Source organism: Jaminaea rosea (assembly GCF_003144245.1).
Source record: "Jaminaea rosea strain MCA 5214 unplaced genomic scaffold BDZ90scaffold_6, whole genome shotgun sequence".
Lineage (NCBI taxonomy): Eukaryota > Fungi > Basidiomycota > Exobasidiomycetes > Microstromatales > Jaminaea > Jaminaea rosea.
In genome coordinates this window covers 47,047-63,012 of record NW_020289980.1, presented here as the reverse complement: position 1 = coordinate 63,012, position 15,966 = coordinate 47,047, and the positions used below count along the sequence as shown (strand labels likewise).

Here is a 15,966-nt window from a genome sequence, read left to right as displayed (position 1 = left end):
TCCGAAGGACTGGAAATGCTAGAGGACCAAGCAGAGGAAGAGGACGAAGACGAGCCTGAGCTCGAAGCTCTCGTCACACGCGCCAATGCCCTCTTTCCCGAGAACACGGTTGAGCAACTCGTCAAGGAGCTCAAGCAGCAGGGACTTACGGCTTTCCTCAAGACGCACGCCATCGATGAGGACGGTAGTGAACGGCGAGACTTCTCCATTCTCCACTTCCTAGTAGCCCTAGGCATCCTCATTCCCAAGAGCCTGCGCGACACCGCTCACACGCCGAGGAGCGTTCACCTCGGTATCCTCAAGGCCGCACTTGATCGACTGCTGCAACGGAGATCCAAGCTACCGCAGTACAACACCGTCGATGACGCTTTACAGCTCCTCCGTACCGCTCCGCCCGAGTCGATCATCGTCCTCTCAGGCGCGGGCATCTCGACCTCGTGTGGGATCCCCGACTTCAGATCAAAAGACGGCATATATGCTAGACTTCAAGAGTCCGGGCAGTACGATCTAGATGACCCTCAGGATATGTTTGACAAGGTGAGCAGGCGTGCAGCCACTCCGTGCACAAGACTAGTTCCCCTCTGAACGTTCCTCCCCTTTCCCCCTCCCCTCGCCCGCTAGGAACTCTTCCTGTACAGCCCCTCCCTCTTCTACTCGTTCGCAGCAGAAATCTACCCATCCAACTTCACTCCATCCCCTTCCCACAAATTCATCCGTCTCCTCGAAACGCGCCGTCTCCTCCTGCGAAACTACACACAGAACATCGACACGCTCGAGTCCCTCGCCGGCATTACGAGAGTACTAGCATGCCACGGCAGCTTCGCAACGGCTTCCTGCGTGACGTGCGCATTCAAGTGTGAAGGGCGCAAGATTGAGCGGGACATCATGGAGAGGAGGGTACCCACTTGCCCGGAATGTGAGAAGAGGTCCAGCTCACAGCAGCAGACGCAGGCGCACAAGAAGGCGAAAAAGCACAAGAATGGGCGGCGTTCCAGCTCCTCATACTCTGACGAGGAAGAGCACGACGATGGGAAGCGCACGGGTATTCTCAAGCCGGACATCACTTTCTTTGGGGAAAAGCTCAGCTCGGACTTCGATCGTCATCTGGCCTCTGATCGGTCACGAGCATCCCTCCTCCTGGTAATGGGCACGTCGCTGCAAGTCGCTCCCGTCTCCTCTGTCGTCGGGCATTTGCCCCATGACGTACCCGTGGTGCTGATCAATCGCACGCCAGTGCTGCACATTGGAGTAGACCTCATGCTGTTGGGCGAGGCGGATCTGATAGTGAGGTGGCTGGAGAGGAGATTGGGTTGGAACCCGATCGAGGCAGGGACGGCGAAAGCACAAGAGGCGAAGACGGCTCAAGGGCACAGCGGTTCGCCTGGTCCTGGTCTTGGTCCTACATCGTCCTCCCCTCTCACTTCAATGCCCTCGAGCGATGCTGCAGAGGAAATCGACCTCGACGCTATCGAGCCAAAGCGATGGAAGGATAGCCATATCTGGCTCTTTCCCGGTGCTGATGTTACAGCGCTGGAATCGATGGAGGAGAGTCAGGCTGAAGAGGAGGAGGAGAGGGAGGAGGAGGAGGAGGGGCATGAAGACGTCGCTGCAGAGCAGGGCAAGGAGGATCAAGAGGCCCGCAAAGGCGACTCAGAGGCTGCGGAGAGACGTCAGCAGCGAGACGGCGATGATGATGCCGAGCATGCTGTTATCGCCGTCGATGGCGAGAGGGGCCAATCTGAAAGCCGAGAGGCAAAGCGAGCACGACGACAGTAGACGCATAACACACGATACCAGCACTCTAGCGAGTGACACAACCAAGATGGCGCATAAGCGGCGTCATCGTCCCAACCACCATCAACATCACCATGTACTACTAGCCTACAGCCAGCCAGTCAGCGAGCAGCAGGGCGCCTTAATGTAGATACCTTTCACGAATGAGGACGCGAGAGCGATCTGATGTATATGTGAAGAAGGGTAGAAGTACATCGAGTCAGAGAAGAAGTCAGTGAAAAGGCGAGCTTCGAAGGTTGTCGACGCCATCTGAGAGACGTGCTTCGAAGCTCGTCTCCCTCTCCCCTTTCGGGCTCGCACGAAGGCAGGGCGACGGACGGGCGGGATGGGCGATGCTGAGATGAAGAGATGCCAGGACAGTAGTCTTGGCGCTTCTCTGCTGTGGTATAGTGAGATCATTTTAGGCCACCACTCGTCCGACTACAAGCCGAGCTGCTCGCGAACGGACTTGCGCACCACCTCCTCGTAGCCTTTGCGGTCGTCGCGCCACATTTTCTGAAAGTGCGTGGGCGAGAGAGAAGAGAGATCGAGAGGCGTCAGCGGTTTATGACGCTGCGAAGCTGAAGTCATTGGTTGGTGGAGCGGAGACTCACGCAGGCATCAATGTTGGCTCCGGATTCGACGTTGGGCTCGGCGAGCATGCTGAGGACGCTGAGGAGGACTGCGTGAAGAGGGGTCGGTGTAGGGGAGGGAGGGTAATGTGAATACTTCGTCGCCCCTTCATCAATTAGTGACGCCTGAAGTACCCACTCTTCTCGATGCTCTGCACGGGCGACCATCTCTCCGAGGACGACTCGTACACTGTGCGCCGAGAGCAGGAGGTAGTGCGCGAGAGAAGGGGAGTCAGCGCACCTTTCTCAATGCACGCAGCTTGCGAGACAGGCGAGCAGCGACTCACTGTTCGGGTCATCACCTGGAGCGTGGAGGATGCTAATGCAGACGGTGCCGTCGGGATAGACTGCGGGAGGCGTGAGAGCGGAGGCTCGAATTGGTCAACTCTCAGATTTCACATGGCCCCTCTCCCTTGTATGTGCTGCGCTGCTTCGCCTATTGTTCTCACCATTCGGGTGGAAGATGGGCGGGTCGAACTTCATGACGGGGGGCTCGAGGGGGTAGCTAGCGGCTGCGAGTACGGAGTTGGGCAACGTGGTCAGCCTATGCAGCTCCTCATGAGCAGCGGTACTGTCGTTCTACTCACGAAATGTAAGCTTGGCAGTGAAGACTCCTCCTTCGAATGCTGTGCGAGTGGCCGGGCAGGAAGGGCGAGAGGAGGGGTGAGCGCGAGATGGTGAGGTAGCGCAGCACAGCGCAGCATGGCACGCACGACTGTCGTCAGGACCAGGAACGAGAGCCTCCCAGTGGAGAAGGTCGCGCTCGTCGATTGGTCCACATGCTGGGAAGAGGGAGTCGGGGGCCGACAACCTGGGGCGAGTTGGACAAGGTGTTGGTCAGCCTCTTTTCCACTCTTGGACCTTGGGTGAAGCTCACTGCTTGTATTCTAGCGTCAGCCGACGTGTAGCCGCAGCGCTGCCTGATCGAGATGAGTTGAACATGCTGCTTGGCTTAGTGTGAGGAGTGCTGGTAAGGCGGCCGGAGGGATGAGAAGGAAAGGTGGAAGGATGAATGACTTGATTGGCTGCGAGTCCCTCTTCCGCTCAGCGCCAGGCCCAATCAACACAAAGCGCAGCCGAGTGGGGAGGCAGGCGGGCGGGCAGGCAGGCAAGGAGCCGCCTAGCAAGCAAGCAACACTCGTCGAGCTCAAGTCAAGGGTTGGAGGGGTAGAAAGAGCTAGGCATGAAGTGAAAAAGGAGGAGAAGATCACAACTCTTTGACAGTCAGTCGAGATGGAGGAGATCGTGCGATAGCAGCTCGTCGCTGAGTCACTCTGGAGGGTGGTCGCAAGCCGCTCTTCGCCCTGACGTCCACGAAGAAGGCTCATGCAATCGATGACTTTCAGTGTATTGCATTGTGACGCTGTCTCTCTAGTCCACTTCTGCACCACTAGAGCCTCAGCACCCGAACCTCCCCTCTACTCATTTGCCTTCCTAATCTCCAAGTCGGACAGGTCGACCTGGTCGCCCACCTTGTTGAGATGGGGCGACGCCTGTTGGAAGGTCCTGCAGACGAGGATGACAAAGTGTGTCAGGTCAGCGGCCCAATGCCCCTACTCTTTCAGCATCTCCCACCCAACTCACTGAATATACCTCATCCTCCTAACGGGCGCCATCTCCGCATCCTGCAAGAAGAGCTTCCTCTCAGCGGCCTGCTTTGACAACTCGAGGTGCCTCTCCTGATTCTGTTTCCACGTATCAGAGCTAGTCGTGTAGTTCTCAATGTAGCGCGTCAGGAAGGGACGCTTGTCGTCGTTGCCCTCTTCGTGCTCAAGGTCGTCCCCTCCTGGTTGACGGGTGGAGTGCGTTTCGGCGCCGAGGAGGGAGAAGCGGTACAGGCCGAAGCCGCCCAGGGTGAAGAGGAAGATGTTACGCCAGAAGGGGGTGGCGAAGGCTGCGCGAGAGCGGGTGGGGGAAGCGAAAGTACGTGTCAGTCAGGGAGGCCAACGTATTAGAGACCGGAGGGGGACGAGCAGCGTGGCAGCAGAGGAGCATATAGGCAGCACGTCCACGCATAGCCGCTCATCCAGTATGCTGAGAAGACTCTCAAAGGACTCTCAGCAGCCGCAGCAAATTTTCTGAACTGCTGCTGTCGATCCTCGTCAAGTCCAATATCCCGGCCAGACCCTGTCCTCCTCGTCCATGGAGTCGACCAGCCGTCCTCCCATTAGTGTGGCAGCGCTGCTCCGGAGCTGGTCCCTAGTCGTGTTCACGCCTACTCACTCTCAGGCGCGTACTCCTCGCTCCCATGCCCTCCGCTGCTATGCGCAGCGTCCTTCCTGGCGGGCGAAGCGTGGAAGGATCGGCGCGATGACGGTGCTGCCAACCTCCTGCTGCTGGGTCCAGCCTTAGCCGTCGCTCTAAGTGTTGATGCGGTAGCGCGCATCTGTCTTGCCGCCATCATGGCCGTCTCTTAGTCGGATGGAAGAGGTGCTAACGGTGATGACAAACGGAACGATTGAGCGATCAGTCGGTCGGTGGTATCGTCGACGTCGAGGCTCGGACGGAGATGGAGGTTCGTGAGCCTGGATCGGCTGGCCTCGCCGAGTCGAGTCTCTCCAACCACGTGACGGTCGCCTGGATCGACCTCGATTCTTGTTTTCGCCGTTCCGACTCTCTCGCAGCCCCCCCACCCCCTCTTTTCCCCGCTCGTCCCCTTTCAGCCCGCCCGCGCGCCTACGCTCGCGCTCGCGTCGTTGGCCCCTTCTTTCGAAGAACACAAAGAACAAGGCGGCGTGCAGCTAGCTCGCTGGGCTACTGACGCCCGCCTCATGCTGGCTGGGTCCACAGATCTAAATGGGAGACACGCCGTAAGACGGCTTAGTAGTACCTCCGAGACGGGAACTGAGGGCAAGAAGCTTCATCGAGGCGCGAGAGCATGCTGCGTTAGACTCAGGGGGGCAAGGGGCGGTCAGCAGGATACCTAGAATAGAGGGGTGAGTGGTGGGCGTGGTGACAGCGAGCAAATAGTGAGATTGAGCGCAAGCGATGGCAAGGCGTTGTGACATCTCATCGGCGCTGTTCTCATCATCTCATTCGCTCTCTTTGCCCGCCCTTCTTCTTCTTCATCGATCGGAGTGGGGAGATGGTTGGCATGCCATGGCATTGAGCGGCGTCGAGTCGGGTCGATTAAAGCGCAGCGCGTGGTGCGAGTACGCGGGCTTGGGCGTGCTTCTGCTGCTTTGCTTTGTCTCGTCGTCGTCGTCGTCCAAACACGCCCGCCCGGTGTACATTCAGCAAAGCCAGCCCAGCCCGCCTGCCGCCAGTCCGCGCCGCTAGCTGCCTCTCATCCAACGAAGAACACTCTCAACCCGCGCCCGCTGCTCGTCTCGTCTGCTGCCCGCCTGCCTGTCTGCCTGCCCGCGTGCTTGCCTGCCTTTGCAGCCTAGCCTCGCGTCTCTCCTCGTCGCTGCCTGCGCTTCCCCTTTCTCCCCTGGCCCCCCCTCTCATCGTCGCAGCCTCATCGCCAATAGCCAGCCGCTGAGTGCAGGCGCCCACCAAATCGAATCGCTACTCATCTCCCGTTCCTCGACGATCGATCAACCACTACCCAACCTATCCTCCTCATCATCGCCATCGCCGCTGCTGCCCTTTGGCGATTCCCCCCCCCTTTCCCCCCCTCGCGACCCTAATTCCCTTTCCCCCCCTTTCTCCCTCGTCTTCTTCGCCAGGGCCTGCCCCATTTTGGCCCCTTGATTCTATAGGAGAGCCCACACACACACACACACACACACACACATCTCGCGCGCTTCTCTGGCCAACGTAGCAGCACCCCTGTTTCCCTTCGCACACTCCTCCAGTAAATCTGGACAACACCGCAATCGCCGCCGCCGCCAATACCACTACCGCCATCATCATCCGCAGACGGTGTGCAACGACGAACTTTGTCTGTCACCTCGGCGTTACACCTGCCCTCGCAGCACGAGCCCCACTGTCCTTTCGCGTCCTCTTTGAATACGGCAGCCTAGCACCAACGCAGCGCCGCCACATCGAGCAACAACGAGTGTTGCTCATCAAGTCTCCGCATCGACCATCCTCCTCTCCTCTTCCTTGACCGCAACCCCACCACTCAACTTCTGCGTAGCAGTGGCGCCCGCTTTCACTGCGATGGCCACCAAGACACGGCGGCCTCGCAATGCCGCTTCGCACTCATCACGCAAGCGCTCCTATGCTCTAGCCACACTCAGCATCCTGGCCACGGCCTTTGGTGCTGCACCAATAGCCAATGCAGCCGACTCCGACTCGTCATCCTCGTCCAGCTTCCCTTCCATCGACTTTGATGCGCTGGGAGCAGTAGGGGTAGCGGGAGCCTTCTCAGGGCTCGAGGTCTGGTCACAATCAGCCTCGTCGCTGAATCCGGCCAACTCGTACAACCCTGGCGCGTCGACAATTATTGAGCGCTCGAGCAATGGCACCCTCACGCAGCTGAATGCTACACAGCCCGGCGGTAGTATCACTGCCATCTGCGCCAGGTCAAAAGCACCCGGCACCGTCTTTGTGGGAGGCAACTTCACGCAGATGGCGGGCATCAATGCGAGCAACATCGCTTCGTATGATCCGGGAACAAAGGTGTGGGATCCCTTGGCCGGGGGCATTCAGGGTGTGGTGACGTCGCTGTACTGCGGGGATGACATGGTGATTGCAGGAGGCAACTTCACCGCGCCGACGTCGGTGCGCAATGTCACTGCGACACGCTTCCATGGCAATGTGGCTGCGTGGAACTACACGTCCAAGGCGTGGCAGCCGCTCGACTTCGGTGGGCTCAACGGCACTGTGACGACGATGGTACCGGGCGTGAATGGCTCGTCGGTACGCTTCGGAGGAGAATTTGAGACGGCTTTCGTGAGTGCGCGAGTGGCAGGCAGCGCTGATGATGTGTACTGACTCACCGCCTCTTTAACAGGGCAATCTCGGAGTCAACGGCTCTTTCTCTGGCACCAACACGTCGGCCACTTCCCTCTCAGACAAGTGGGCGCCCATCTCCCTTGGCATGAGTCTGTTCGAAGGTGGCCCGCCGTCTGCAGACGCCAACTTCGCAATGGCTCCTCAGATTCTCTGCCCGGCCGGCGCTGATGGCCCCGGCAACTCCTACCTCTTCGCCGACAACGTCGCAGGCGAGCTGCGAGTCAGCATGTACCAAAAGGTCTTCGGACGAGCCTTCCGTCTAGGCAATACATTCTACCAGGGCCGAGGCACGCAGAATTTCTCCATCACCTCGCTGCCGGACAATGTCAAGCTCGAGCTCCTCTACCTCGACCCAATCACCAAGAAGAACGTCACCTGCACGAGCTGTCAGCTCTTCCACGAGCCCTCGGTCCCATACCAGGACTTCCTCATCACCGACTTGCCAGCCAACAATGCACCCAATGGGACCAAGACGATGAGTGGCTTCAAGCTGACTGCAGAGACGTGGTACGGCGCCGGAGCTGGCTTCCACATCCTCGAGCTTCTGTCGGATGGTGGATGGGCTCGCTCCTACGATGCTTACAACCGTGGAGCATGCAACTCCCCCGAGATTGGCGTCAATGGGACTGGATCGGGAACGTCGAACCAGGGAGACTGGTACCAAAGCTCGCTGGCTACAGAGTGGGGCGGGGTGCCGGAGAACGTGCTCCTCCTCACTGACAGCAAGAGCAACATCGCCTCGCATGCCGATGCCACCGTCTCCTTCAACGTCGACGTTGCGGTGCAGGGCAACTACTCGGCCTACCTCCACGTCCCCGGCTGCCAGCGATCAGGGCAGTGCGACCAGCGTACGGACGTCGTCGTCACTATGATCAATAACTCGACGAACCCGGGCACCTCGAACCGCATCTCGCAGAACGTCCAGAATGACACCGATATCCTCGTGTGGGAGGGCCCCATCCAGGCAACGAGCGAGCGCTTCATGCCATCCCTTGTCCTCTCCATCCCACGAGACGCCCCAGCGCCTGCCGGCGACAGCTTCACCGTCGTGGCTGATCGTGTGCGCTTCGAGCTTCGCAACAGCAACGAGACGTACCAGATGAACCACGCAGAGGGCTTCGGACTGTTCGAGTACGACGTCCTCGACCCGCCGATGTTGGCGCTGAACGTCAATGCGACGGACAATCTGCCCATCAACACCATCACCGACTTCAGCTCTTTCGGCGTCACTCTCGCCAAGCAAGGGCTGATGCGCAACCAGAGCGAGTACGTCTCGTCGATCGCGACGCTCAAGAATTTCACTTTCGTAGGCGGTAACTTTACGTCCGCCAACTTTACGACCGGTCCGGCTGGCGTCGGATTCCGTAACATCGTCGCCTACAATGTGACGCAGAACACGACAGCTGGCGTCAACATGACGAGGCTGGCGAACGGTGGAGTCAACGGCACAGTCACGGCCTTGACACCCATTGGCGACTTCCTCTTTGTGGGCGGTAGCTTCACTGGACTCGGAGACAGCTCAGCAGAGGCACGCTACATTGCGCGCTATGACCCCGTAGCCAAAGTGTGGGCGGCCCTCTCGAACGGCCCAGATGGACCAGTGACCAGCATGGCTGCGCTAGACAAGGATGGGCTGCTAGTCTCGGGCAACTTCACCACCATGGGCGGCTCACGTCAGGTGGGCGGGTACGGCGTGTGGAATACGACGACGAACAGCTGGGTGTCGGAGGCTGAGCTGCTGGTGGGACAGGTCTCGTCGGTCACCGTTGTCAACGGCACTGCGTGGATGGTGGGGTCCATCGAAGGGCTGAGCCAGAATGCCGCGTCCGGCGTGGCGGGCATCGAGCCTCCAGCCAAGGACGGGATGCCGCCGCAGATCCAAGTCCTCAATTTCGCCTTCCAGCCTCGCAGCGCTGCAGCCACGACGGCCACGGCCGCGGCTCCTGCTGCCAGTGGTAATGCCTCGTCCAGCGCGGTGCTCAACAGCAGCGCAGCTGCCTCTAGCACTGCCACCTTCAGCCGACCTGCTTCCAGCACCGGCGTCGCCTCGCAGACAGCTAGCCGCCGAAGCGTCCCCACCGAGCCCGTCTCTCGCCGCTTTGCCTCCGTTGTGGGCGGTGAGCTCGCGTCGCCCATGGAGGAGAAGAGGTCGGGCACCTTCCTGCGCCGTTTCATTCCTGACGTCCTCATTCGACCCTTTGTCCGACGAGCAGCAGCCAAAGCGGCAGCAGGCTCTACTCTGGCCACCACGGCCACTCGCAACCCCTTGAATCGTGCCGACGCAATGCAGCCAACCTCGCTCCAGAGCAACGGTGATGCTGAGGTCCTGGCCTCCGCCTTCTGGCAACGCAGCGACGGCAGCTACATGACGATCATCGGCGGCAACTTCACGACGAATGCTGGCATTCAGAACTTGGCCGTCTATGATCCCAAGGCTCAGCGACTGTACGCTTTCCCCGCTCTGCCGACGGGAGGCAACGCCAACAAGCCCACGGTGATCCGAGCTCTCGCTGTCGACAACAACATCCTGTACGCAGGTGGTGATGGCGGTCTAGCTTCGTTCGACATGGTCAACAACCGCTGGCTCACCTCGGGCCAGTCCCTCTCCGCCAAGACGGGTAGCAACCTCACCGTCAACGCCATCGCCCACCGCCCGGACACGACCACGATCGTCGTAGCTGGCGTCTTTAACAATGCAGGCATGCTTCCCTGCGAGAACGTCTGCGCGTGGGACACGTCATCGCAAACCTGGTCACCTCTCAGCCCGGGTGTTAACGGCCAAGTCTCCGCAATCGACTATGCAGGCAGCAAGGCGTCGAGCCTTATCGTTGCGGGCGCGATCAATCTCAACAACACGCAGACGGCCCTCGCCGCGTACGACTTCGACTCGCACTCCTGGACGTCACTGGGCAATATCGGCACCTCGCCCACGCAGGCGCGCGGCCCCGCGACGGCAGCAAGTGTCGACGATCTGAACATGGCTTCCATCTTTGTCGCTGGCCGCACCTCGGACGGGTCGGAGCCCTACCTCGCCAAATGGGACGGGTCCTCCTACCAGCACCTGCAGTCCGCGGAGCTGATGGCCGACACGGGGATCGCGCAGCTGACCTTTGTGCCCATCAACAAGGCGCACAAGAGCAACAACATCCTCGAGAACAATCGCCTGCTCGTAGTCAGCGGAGCGTTGAAGATGCGCAGCTACGGGAATGTGAGCAGCGCCTTCTTCGACGGGCAGAGCTGGACCCCCTTCCTCATCTCGACGGGCAGCTCAGGCTCGCCAGGGATTGTGCGAACATTCAGCAGGAGTACGGAGGTGCTTAAGTTCCCCAACCTGCACCACTTGGCTGTCGGTCTCGTCATCCTGATCTCCATCGCCATCGGACTGGGCGTCGTCTTCCTCCTCGTGCTGCTCGGCCTCCTTGTCGCCCTCGCGCGTAGAAGGCCCAACAGGGGGGTGGACGTGCCGATCTCGCCTTCGGACGAGATGCTCAGCACCGAGAAGAAGCGACCCTCCAGCCTGCTCGCGACGCTCAATGCTGCGACGGAGAATGTGATGGGCGCAGGTGCCGGTGCGGGAGCGGGAGCCGCGGGCGTGGGGGCGGCGGCGGCGGCTACTTCGTCGGGGCATGGACGTAACACCTCTGCTCCCCTCACCACTGAAGGAGGATACACTACCGACCCTTCTTCTCACGAGGGCATGACGGGCCGTTCAGACTACTACACAGATGAGTCCGCCGAACAGCGTGGTGGTGCAGCACCAGCACTTGGAGCCATCGGCGCAGCGGGTGCCGCAGGGGCAGCAGGTGCAGCGGCGACGAGTAGCGGGCACGACGATGAGGCGGGCGTGGAGGCGCACATGCGCTTCTCCTTCGAAGCTACACATCCGTCAGAGCTCGGGGCCAGGGCGGGCGAGTCGGTCACCATCTTGGACGACTCGGATGAGCATTGGTGGCTTGCCCGAGCAGAGGATGGGCGCGTGGGCGTGGTGCCCGCCAGCTATGTGCTCTAGGCGGCTCAGCCGCCAGCAGCAGAAGCAGCAGCAGCCCGGCGCGGCTGGCTTGTCACGATGCAAACGCAAACGCTACCATGGACTCTGTGGATATTGGAAGGATGACGAACGACGATCTAATGCAGCAGCAGCCACCCCACCTCACCCGTTTCTCTAGAGAACGCTCCTACGTTCCTTCACCCACCCAACCAACCAACCTGGCAACGCACCGCCTCTTCTGCGTCGTTGACCATACCCACATTCTTTAAGTACGTATTCACTCTTCGACCTTGCACTGTCTCTCTCCTTCTTTTCGTGCCGTTTTTCTGTTTGTTTCTCCCCTTCTCGTGCCTCGTCGCAGCATCTATCCCCCTTCTTCGTAGTCGGGTAGGCTAAAAGGCTAAAAAGGCAGAAGGCGGGGCCCTCTGATGTCTCGCCTGATCGTCGTGGTCGTCGTTCGAACACTTTTGATCTTTTCTACGAAATACCCAAGATGATTGGCTTATCGCGATAGTGTGACGTTGTGCTGTTGGAGTGGGGGTTGGAAAGGCCTGGGTTGACCCGCCAGCAAGGCGTGACTGAGGAGGCGGAGTGGCTTGTGTTGCTTTGGCTCGCGAGTCGAGCACGGGCCGGCGACTGCAGTGGACGGTGCGTCCTTCTCTCCTCTCCTCTCCATCACTACTCCTGTCGTCCTCACATCACTCCATGGCCATGTCAGGACAGGCTATCAATAGCATTGCGACGATCATTAAGCGGTGAGCGTGACTTCGACGTCCACGAACCAACTCAGCAGTGCATATATACTGATTTCGACTCGCTACCCACACACCCGCCAGCCTCGAGGCCGCAACCAGTCGTCTCGAGGATCTCGCAGCTAGCCCTGCTGGCCCGGCAGCGCCGACACGAGGAACAGGAGCAGGGGTAGGACCAGTAGCAGCTGGAGGCGATGCTGCTGGTCCCTCATCTACCATCGCAGTTGCGGATCCGCCCGCTGTCACTGCCTTTGACGACTACCTTGAACAGCCACTCAAGGACTACGCAGGCCTCAGTGAACAGATTGGCGGCCTTGTTGCGCAGCAGGTGGGTTGGCGAGCTGCCGAGAAGCAGCCATTTTGCGTACTGAGCATCACTTCTCCCTCCTCTCACTCTTGTAGGCCAAGCACGTCAGCTCCGCCTTCAGCGCACAACGCTCCCTCATCAAGCTTGCCGCCTCGTGCGCCAAACCCTCGGGAGGCGTCTCCTCCCCCGTCTTTGCCAACCTCCTTCAACCTCTCCAGCAAGCGCTGATGGCAGTCACCGACGTAAGGGAAAAGAACCGCAGCGAGCGCACCCTCTTCAACCACTTGTCTGCCGTCTCTGAGGGCATCCCCGCCGTAGGCTGGGTGGCCGTCGAGCCCAAGCCTGGGCCCTTTGTCAGCGAGATGAAGGATAGCGCGCAGTTCTACACGAATCGGGTGATCAAGGAGTTCAAGGAGAAGGGCAAGGAGCATGTAGAGTGGTGCCGAGCTTTCATCAAGGTGTTTGAGGCGCTCAAGGAGTATGTGATGAAGACGCATACCACGGGGTTGAGCTGGAACCCTAATGGCGGGGATGCGGCGTCGTACAAGGAGGAGGCTGGAGCTGGAGGCGGGGCTGCCAGTGGTGGTGCGCCTCCCCCACCTCCTCCACCTCCAGCACCAGTAGCTCCAGGCCTGGACGGGGGAGCCCCTCCTCCACCACCGCCACCACCTGCCGCCGCCGCAGCTACCTCGGCAGCTGCTGGAGCGGGAGGAATGGACGCCGTCTTCTCCCAGCTGAATCAGGGCGAAGGCATCACTCGTGGCCTGAAGAAGGTCGACTCGAGCCAAATGACGCACAAGAACCCTGAGCTGCGAAGCTCTGCCCCCGGTCCTGCCTCGTCCTCATCATCTAAGCCCACTCCGCCCAAGCCAGGGTCAAAGCCTTCCTCGCTCCGCCCAAAGAAGCCAGCGCAGACGGCTCTGGAGGGCAACAAGTGGACTGTCGAGTATCACGAGAACCCGGCGCAGCCCATCGTTATCGAGGCGACGGAGCTGAACCAGACGGTTAATATCTACGGGTGCAAAGGGGCGGTCATTCAGATCAAGGGCAAGATCAACGCAGTAGCCATGGTGTCGTGCTCCAAGACTTCCGTGGTGCTGGACACCTTAGTCTCAAGTCTGGAAATCACCAGCAGCCCTTCCTTTGCCGTGCAGGTGACGGGCAAAGTGCCCACCATTCTTCTCGACTCGTGCGATTCTGGGCAGATTTACCTATCGAGGGAGAGTATGGAGGCAGAGATTGTCGCGAGCAAGTGTAGTGCGCTCAATGTTAGCGTGCCTAAAGAAGGGGCCGAGGAGGGGGAGTACACGGAGTTGGCCTTGCCTGAGCAGTTGAGGTTTGGGGTCAAGGGTGGGGTGTTGAGGAGCGAGGTTGTGGCGCATAGTGGGTAACGAGGGGTGAGGGTAGCCATGATGTGCTATGTTTTTCTTCTCTCATTGGAGTGGCAATTCAATGCTGTCAAGAGGAGCCAGAGCTGTACGGATGAGTGGGTTCTGGGCAGGCAGGCAGGTGGGGCGATGTCGTGCTGCTCGCGTGGCAGGAAATTGAGCTCGGGCCACGCCAGTCCAACTCGCCAGAGATGCGGGGGAATTGGTGGTGCAGGCTCGAGCTCTTTGTTGCTTTTGCTCCTTGCCCTCGTCACCCTCCGTGCCATCAACGCACTCGGCCACCCGCCACCACCAGTCGAGCGTATCACACTCCACCTCGCCAGCCATGGGACGCAACGGCCCCCTAGGCTCCTTGCGGTCCTTTGACGCCTTCTCCAAACCCCTCGAAGATGTCCGGATACGCTCCTCCTCTGGCGCCCTCCTCACCTTTGCCTCCTTTGCCCTCATCTCCATCCTAACCTTATCCTCCTACATGGACTATCGTAAAGTGCACCTCACCCATTCCCTCGAGGTAGACCGATCAAGAGGGGAACGTCTAGCCGTAGACCTGGACATCTCCTTCCCTCGAGTACCTTGCTTCCTCCTCTCCCTAGACGTAATGGACATTAGCGGAGAACACTTCGACGATGTACGTCATGATATGGAGAGGATTCGACTCTCCCACTCTGGAGCACCTATAGTCGATCCGCCCTCCAAGGGTTTGCGGGGTGAAGCGGACAAGATAGCTGCGACCAAGGGAAAGGACTATTGTGGTTCCTGTTACGGGGCTAAGCAAGGGTGCTGTAATACGTGCGATGAGGTGCAGGAGGCCTACCAGGCTGTAGGGTGGAGCTTCAGCGAGCCGGAGACGATTGAACAGTGTGTTCAGGAGCATTGGACTGATAAGTTGAAGGAGCAGAGTAAGGAAGGTTGTAGGGTCAAGGGGAGGGTCTTTGTGAATAAGGTGAGGCGCGCGAGCAGTCCCAGTCCCCAAGAGGGGGGGCAAGCTACGATACGAAGGGTTGGTATGCTGACGATTGACCCCCCTCGCTGCTTTCACTCGCCATGCCGCTAGATCACCTCCAACATGCACTTCAGTCCTGGACGATCGTTCTCGCGCAACTCGGTACATATGCACGACGTGGTTAGCTACCTCAAAGGGTCGGGGGAGGAGCATCACAGCTTCGAGCATACTATTCACAAGTGCGTGTTGCGTTCCAATCCATCTCAGCAGCAGTATCGTCGTGCTACTCACGAGCATTGGGGACTGACTCTCTCTCTCCTCGTCACGCAGATTCTCCTTCGGCGCAGAAAACGAGTTTGACACGCACCCCAGCTCAGGCTCAGGCTCATCCTCGGGCAACGCCGTCTCTCCCGCCCATCTAGGCGCCTCAGCAAAGAAGCGACTGGATATCGTCGACCCGCTCAGCGGCACATCGGCGCGCACCCATCAGTCGGAGTACATGTTCCAGTACTTTGTCAAAGTCGTCGCAACAGAGTACCATACGTTGGCAAAGGAGCGCATCGATACCTTCCAGTACGCTGCTACGGGATATGAGAGGGATCTGAGCCCACAGGCTATGTTCGGTGGTGGTGGTCATGGTGGTGGGCAACAGCATGCGGGACAGAAGGGAAAGGATGTGGCGGGAACCCATCACCCGAATCAGGTGCAGCACGGTTTTGCTGGTATACGTGAGTCGCATGCCTTTTTTCACCCTTCTTGAGATCACCCACTCACCTCCTCCTTCCCCCTTCCTTCCCCCCCCCTCCTCTCTTCCCTCCCTCCCCAACAGCCGGCGTATTCTTCAACTACGAGATCTCCCCCCTCCGAACCGTCCATAGGGAGTATCGCATGCCATTTGGTCGTCTCCTCTCCTCTCTGTGCAGTATAGTCGGTGGAGTGCTCACCGTCGCCGGTTTGGTGGATGCGGCCGTTTGGAATTGGAGGGTGAGGCGTAGTGCACAGGTGGGGAGTACGGATGGGGCAGGGGGAGGGGTAGGGTATGCCGGGGTCGGAGGTGGAATGGGACAGTATGGTAGTGGGATGGCTAGTAGGGGTGGGAAATTTATTTGAGGAGGGGGTGGGGGACGAGGAGAGATGGGATGAGGGGAGTAGGGTGAGAGGATAGGGAGGGAGAATGGAGCGCTGGACGCTTCGAGTCCACACGGCTCTACGGTCATTTTTATCATCTCGTCACACTACTCTCCCCCTCTCCTGTCCCTCCCCTGCCTGCATCTACGC

At 59.6% G+C, this 15,966-nt stretch overlaps 8 protein-coding genes across 8 annotated transcripts; 5 read left to right on the top strand and 3 right to left on the bottom strand.

Moving 5' to 3' along the window:
* Window positions 1-15: 15 nt before the first annotated feature.
* BDZ90DRAFT_219773 (SIR2-domain-containing protein) lies at window positions 16-1,776 on the top strand (the record flags this gene model as incomplete). The annotated part of the gene is made up of 2 exons (XM_025504410.1): window positions 16-537; window positions 622-1,776. 2 exons carry the CDS (start codon window positions 16-18, stop codon window positions 1,774-1,776), a joined length of 1,677 nt encoding a protein of 558 aa, XP_025362210.1.
* A 138-nt stretch (window positions 1,777-1,914) lies between these two features.
* On the bottom strand, window positions 1,915-3,368 carry BDZ90DRAFT_232026 (putative QRI8-E2 ubiquitin-conjugating enzyme). The gene is made up of 8 exons (XM_025506095.1): window positions 3,283-3,368; window positions 3,119-3,216; window positions 2,993-3,031; window positions 2,855-2,917; window positions 2,693-2,752; window positions 2,545-2,595; window positions 2,388-2,455; window positions 1,915-2,289 (listed from the first exon to the last, which is right to left on the bottom strand). Exons 1-8 carry the CDS (start codon window positions 3,345-3,347, stop codon window positions 2,215-2,217), a joined length of 519 nt encoding a protein of 172 aa, XP_025362209.1. The 5' UTR covers window positions 3,348-3,368; the 3' UTR covers window positions 1,915-2,214.
* Window positions 3,369-3,771: 403 nt separating this feature from the next.
* On the bottom strand, window positions 3,772-4,835 carry BDZ90DRAFT_232024 (hypothetical protein). Its single transcript, XM_025506094.1, has 3 exons — window positions 4,629-4,835; window positions 3,990-4,299; window positions 3,772-3,911 (listed from the first exon to the last, which is right to left on the bottom strand). Exons 1-3 carry the CDS (start codon window positions 4,804-4,806, stop codon window positions 3,824-3,826), a joined length of 576 nt encoding a protein of 191 aa, XP_025362208.1. The 5' UTR covers window positions 4,807-4,835; the 3' UTR covers window positions 3,772-3,823.
* A 565-nt stretch (window positions 4,836-5,400) lies between these two features.
* BDZ90DRAFT_232023 (hypothetical protein) lies at window positions 5,401-5,701 on the top strand. Its single transcript, XM_025506093.1, has one exon. It carries the CDS (start codon window positions 5,505-5,507, stop codon window positions 5,682-5,684), a length of 180 nt encoding a protein of 59 aa, XP_025362207.1. The 5' UTR covers window positions 5,401-5,504; the 3' UTR covers window positions 5,685-5,701.
* Window positions 5,702-5,828: 127 nt separating this feature from the next.
* BDZ90DRAFT_166873 (hypothetical protein) lies at window positions 5,829-6,388 on the bottom strand. Its single transcript, XM_025503652.1, has one exon. The coding sequence runs from the start codon at window positions 6,261-6,263 to the stop codon at window positions 5,973-5,975; it is 291 nt and encodes a 96-aa protein (XP_025362206.1). The 5' UTR covers window positions 6,264-6,388; the 3' UTR covers window positions 5,829-5,972.
* On the top strand, window positions 6,389-11,505 carry BDZ90DRAFT_166874 (hypothetical protein). Its single transcript, XM_025503653.1, has 2 exons — window positions 6,389-7,247; window positions 7,309-11,505. The coding sequence occupies exons 1-2, from the start codon at window positions 6,513-6,515 to the stop codon at window positions 11,317-11,319; spliced, it is 4,746 nt and encodes a 1,581-aa protein (XP_025362205.1). The 5' UTR covers window positions 6,389-6,512; the 3' UTR covers window positions 11,320-11,505.
* Window positions 11,506-11,994: 489 nt separating this feature from the next.
* On the top strand, window positions 11,995-13,825 carry BDZ90DRAFT_232021 (hypothetical protein). The gene is made up of 3 exons (XM_025506092.1): window positions 11,995-12,053; window positions 12,135-12,378; window positions 12,453-13,825. The coding sequence occupies exons 1-3, from the start codon at window positions 12,004-12,006 to the stop codon at window positions 13,746-13,748; spliced, it is 1,590 nt and encodes a 529-aa protein (XP_025362204.1). The 5' UTR covers window positions 11,995-12,003; the 3' UTR covers window positions 13,749-13,825.
* A 245-nt stretch (window positions 13,826-14,070) lies between these two features.
* BDZ90DRAFT_219807 (DUF1692-domain-containing protein) lies at window positions 14,071-15,798 on the top strand (the record flags this gene model as incomplete). The annotated part of the gene is made up of 4 exons (XM_025504413.1): window positions 14,071-14,688; window positions 14,800-14,927; window positions 15,019-15,416; window positions 15,518-15,798. 4 exons carry the CDS (start codon window positions 14,071-14,073, stop codon window positions 15,796-15,798), a joined length of 1,425 nt encoding a protein of 474 aa, XP_025362203.1.
* Between the last annotated feature and the right edge of the window lie 168 nt (window positions 15,799-15,966).

Excerpts from the sequence above, each read along its gene's own strand:
- BDZ90DRAFT_232021 (XM_025506092.1), top strand. The coding sequence starts at position 12,004 with ATGGCCATGTCAGGACAGGCTATCAATAGCATTGCGACGATCATTAAG. Across the intron at positions 12,054-12,134 it reads ATTGCGACGATCATTAAGCG|CCTCGAGGCCGCAACCAGTC; the intron begins GTGAGCGTGACT and ends CACACCCGCCAG. Across the intron at positions 12,379-12,452 it reads GCGGCCTTGTTGCGCAGCAG|GCCAAGCACGTCAGCTCCGC; the intron begins GTGGGTTGGCGA and ends TCACTCTTGTAG.
- BDZ90DRAFT_232023 (XM_025506093.1), top strand. The coding sequence starts at position 5,505 with ATGGCATTGAGCGGCGTCGAGTCGGGTCGATTAAAGCGCAGCGCGTGG.
- BDZ90DRAFT_166874 (XM_025503653.1), top strand. The coding sequence starts at position 6,513 with ATGGCCACCAAGACACGGCGGCCTCGCAATGCCGCTTCGCACTCATCA. Across the intron at positions 7,248-7,308 it reads GAGAATTTGAGACGGCTTTC|GGCAATCTCGGAGTCAACGG; the intron begins GTGAGTGCGCGA and ends CCTCTTTAACAG.
- BDZ90DRAFT_232024 (XM_025506094.1), bottom strand. The coding sequence starts at position 4,806 with ATGGCGGCAAGACAGATGCGCGCTACCGCATCAACACTTAGAGCGACG. Across the intron at positions 4,300-4,628 it reads CGAGGAGTACGCGCCTGAGA|CCTTCGCCACCCCCTTCTGG; the intron begins GTGAGTAGGCGT and ends GCTCTCGCGCAG. Across the intron at positions 3,912-3,989 it reads AGGAGGATGAGGTATATTCA|GACCTTCCAACAGGCGTCGC; the intron begins GTGAGTTGGGTG and ends CCTCGTCTGCAG.
- BDZ90DRAFT_232026 (XM_025506095.1), bottom strand. The coding sequence starts at position 3,347 with ATGTTCAACTCATCTCGATCAGGCAGCGCTGCGGCTACACGTCGGCTG. Across the intron at positions 3,032-3,118 it reads TCCTGGTCCTGACGACAGTC|CATTCGAAGGAGGAGTCTTC; the intron begins GTGCGTGCCATG and ends CCACTCGCACAG. Across the intron at positions 2,596-2,692 it reads TCCAGGTGATGACCCGAACA|TGTACGAGTCGTCCTCGGAG; the intron begins GTGAGTCGCTGC and ends CTCGGCGCACAG.
- BDZ90DRAFT_166873 (XM_025503652.1), bottom strand. The coding sequence starts at position 6,263 with ATGATGATGGCGGTAGTGGTATTGGCGGCGGCGGCGATTGCGGTGTTG.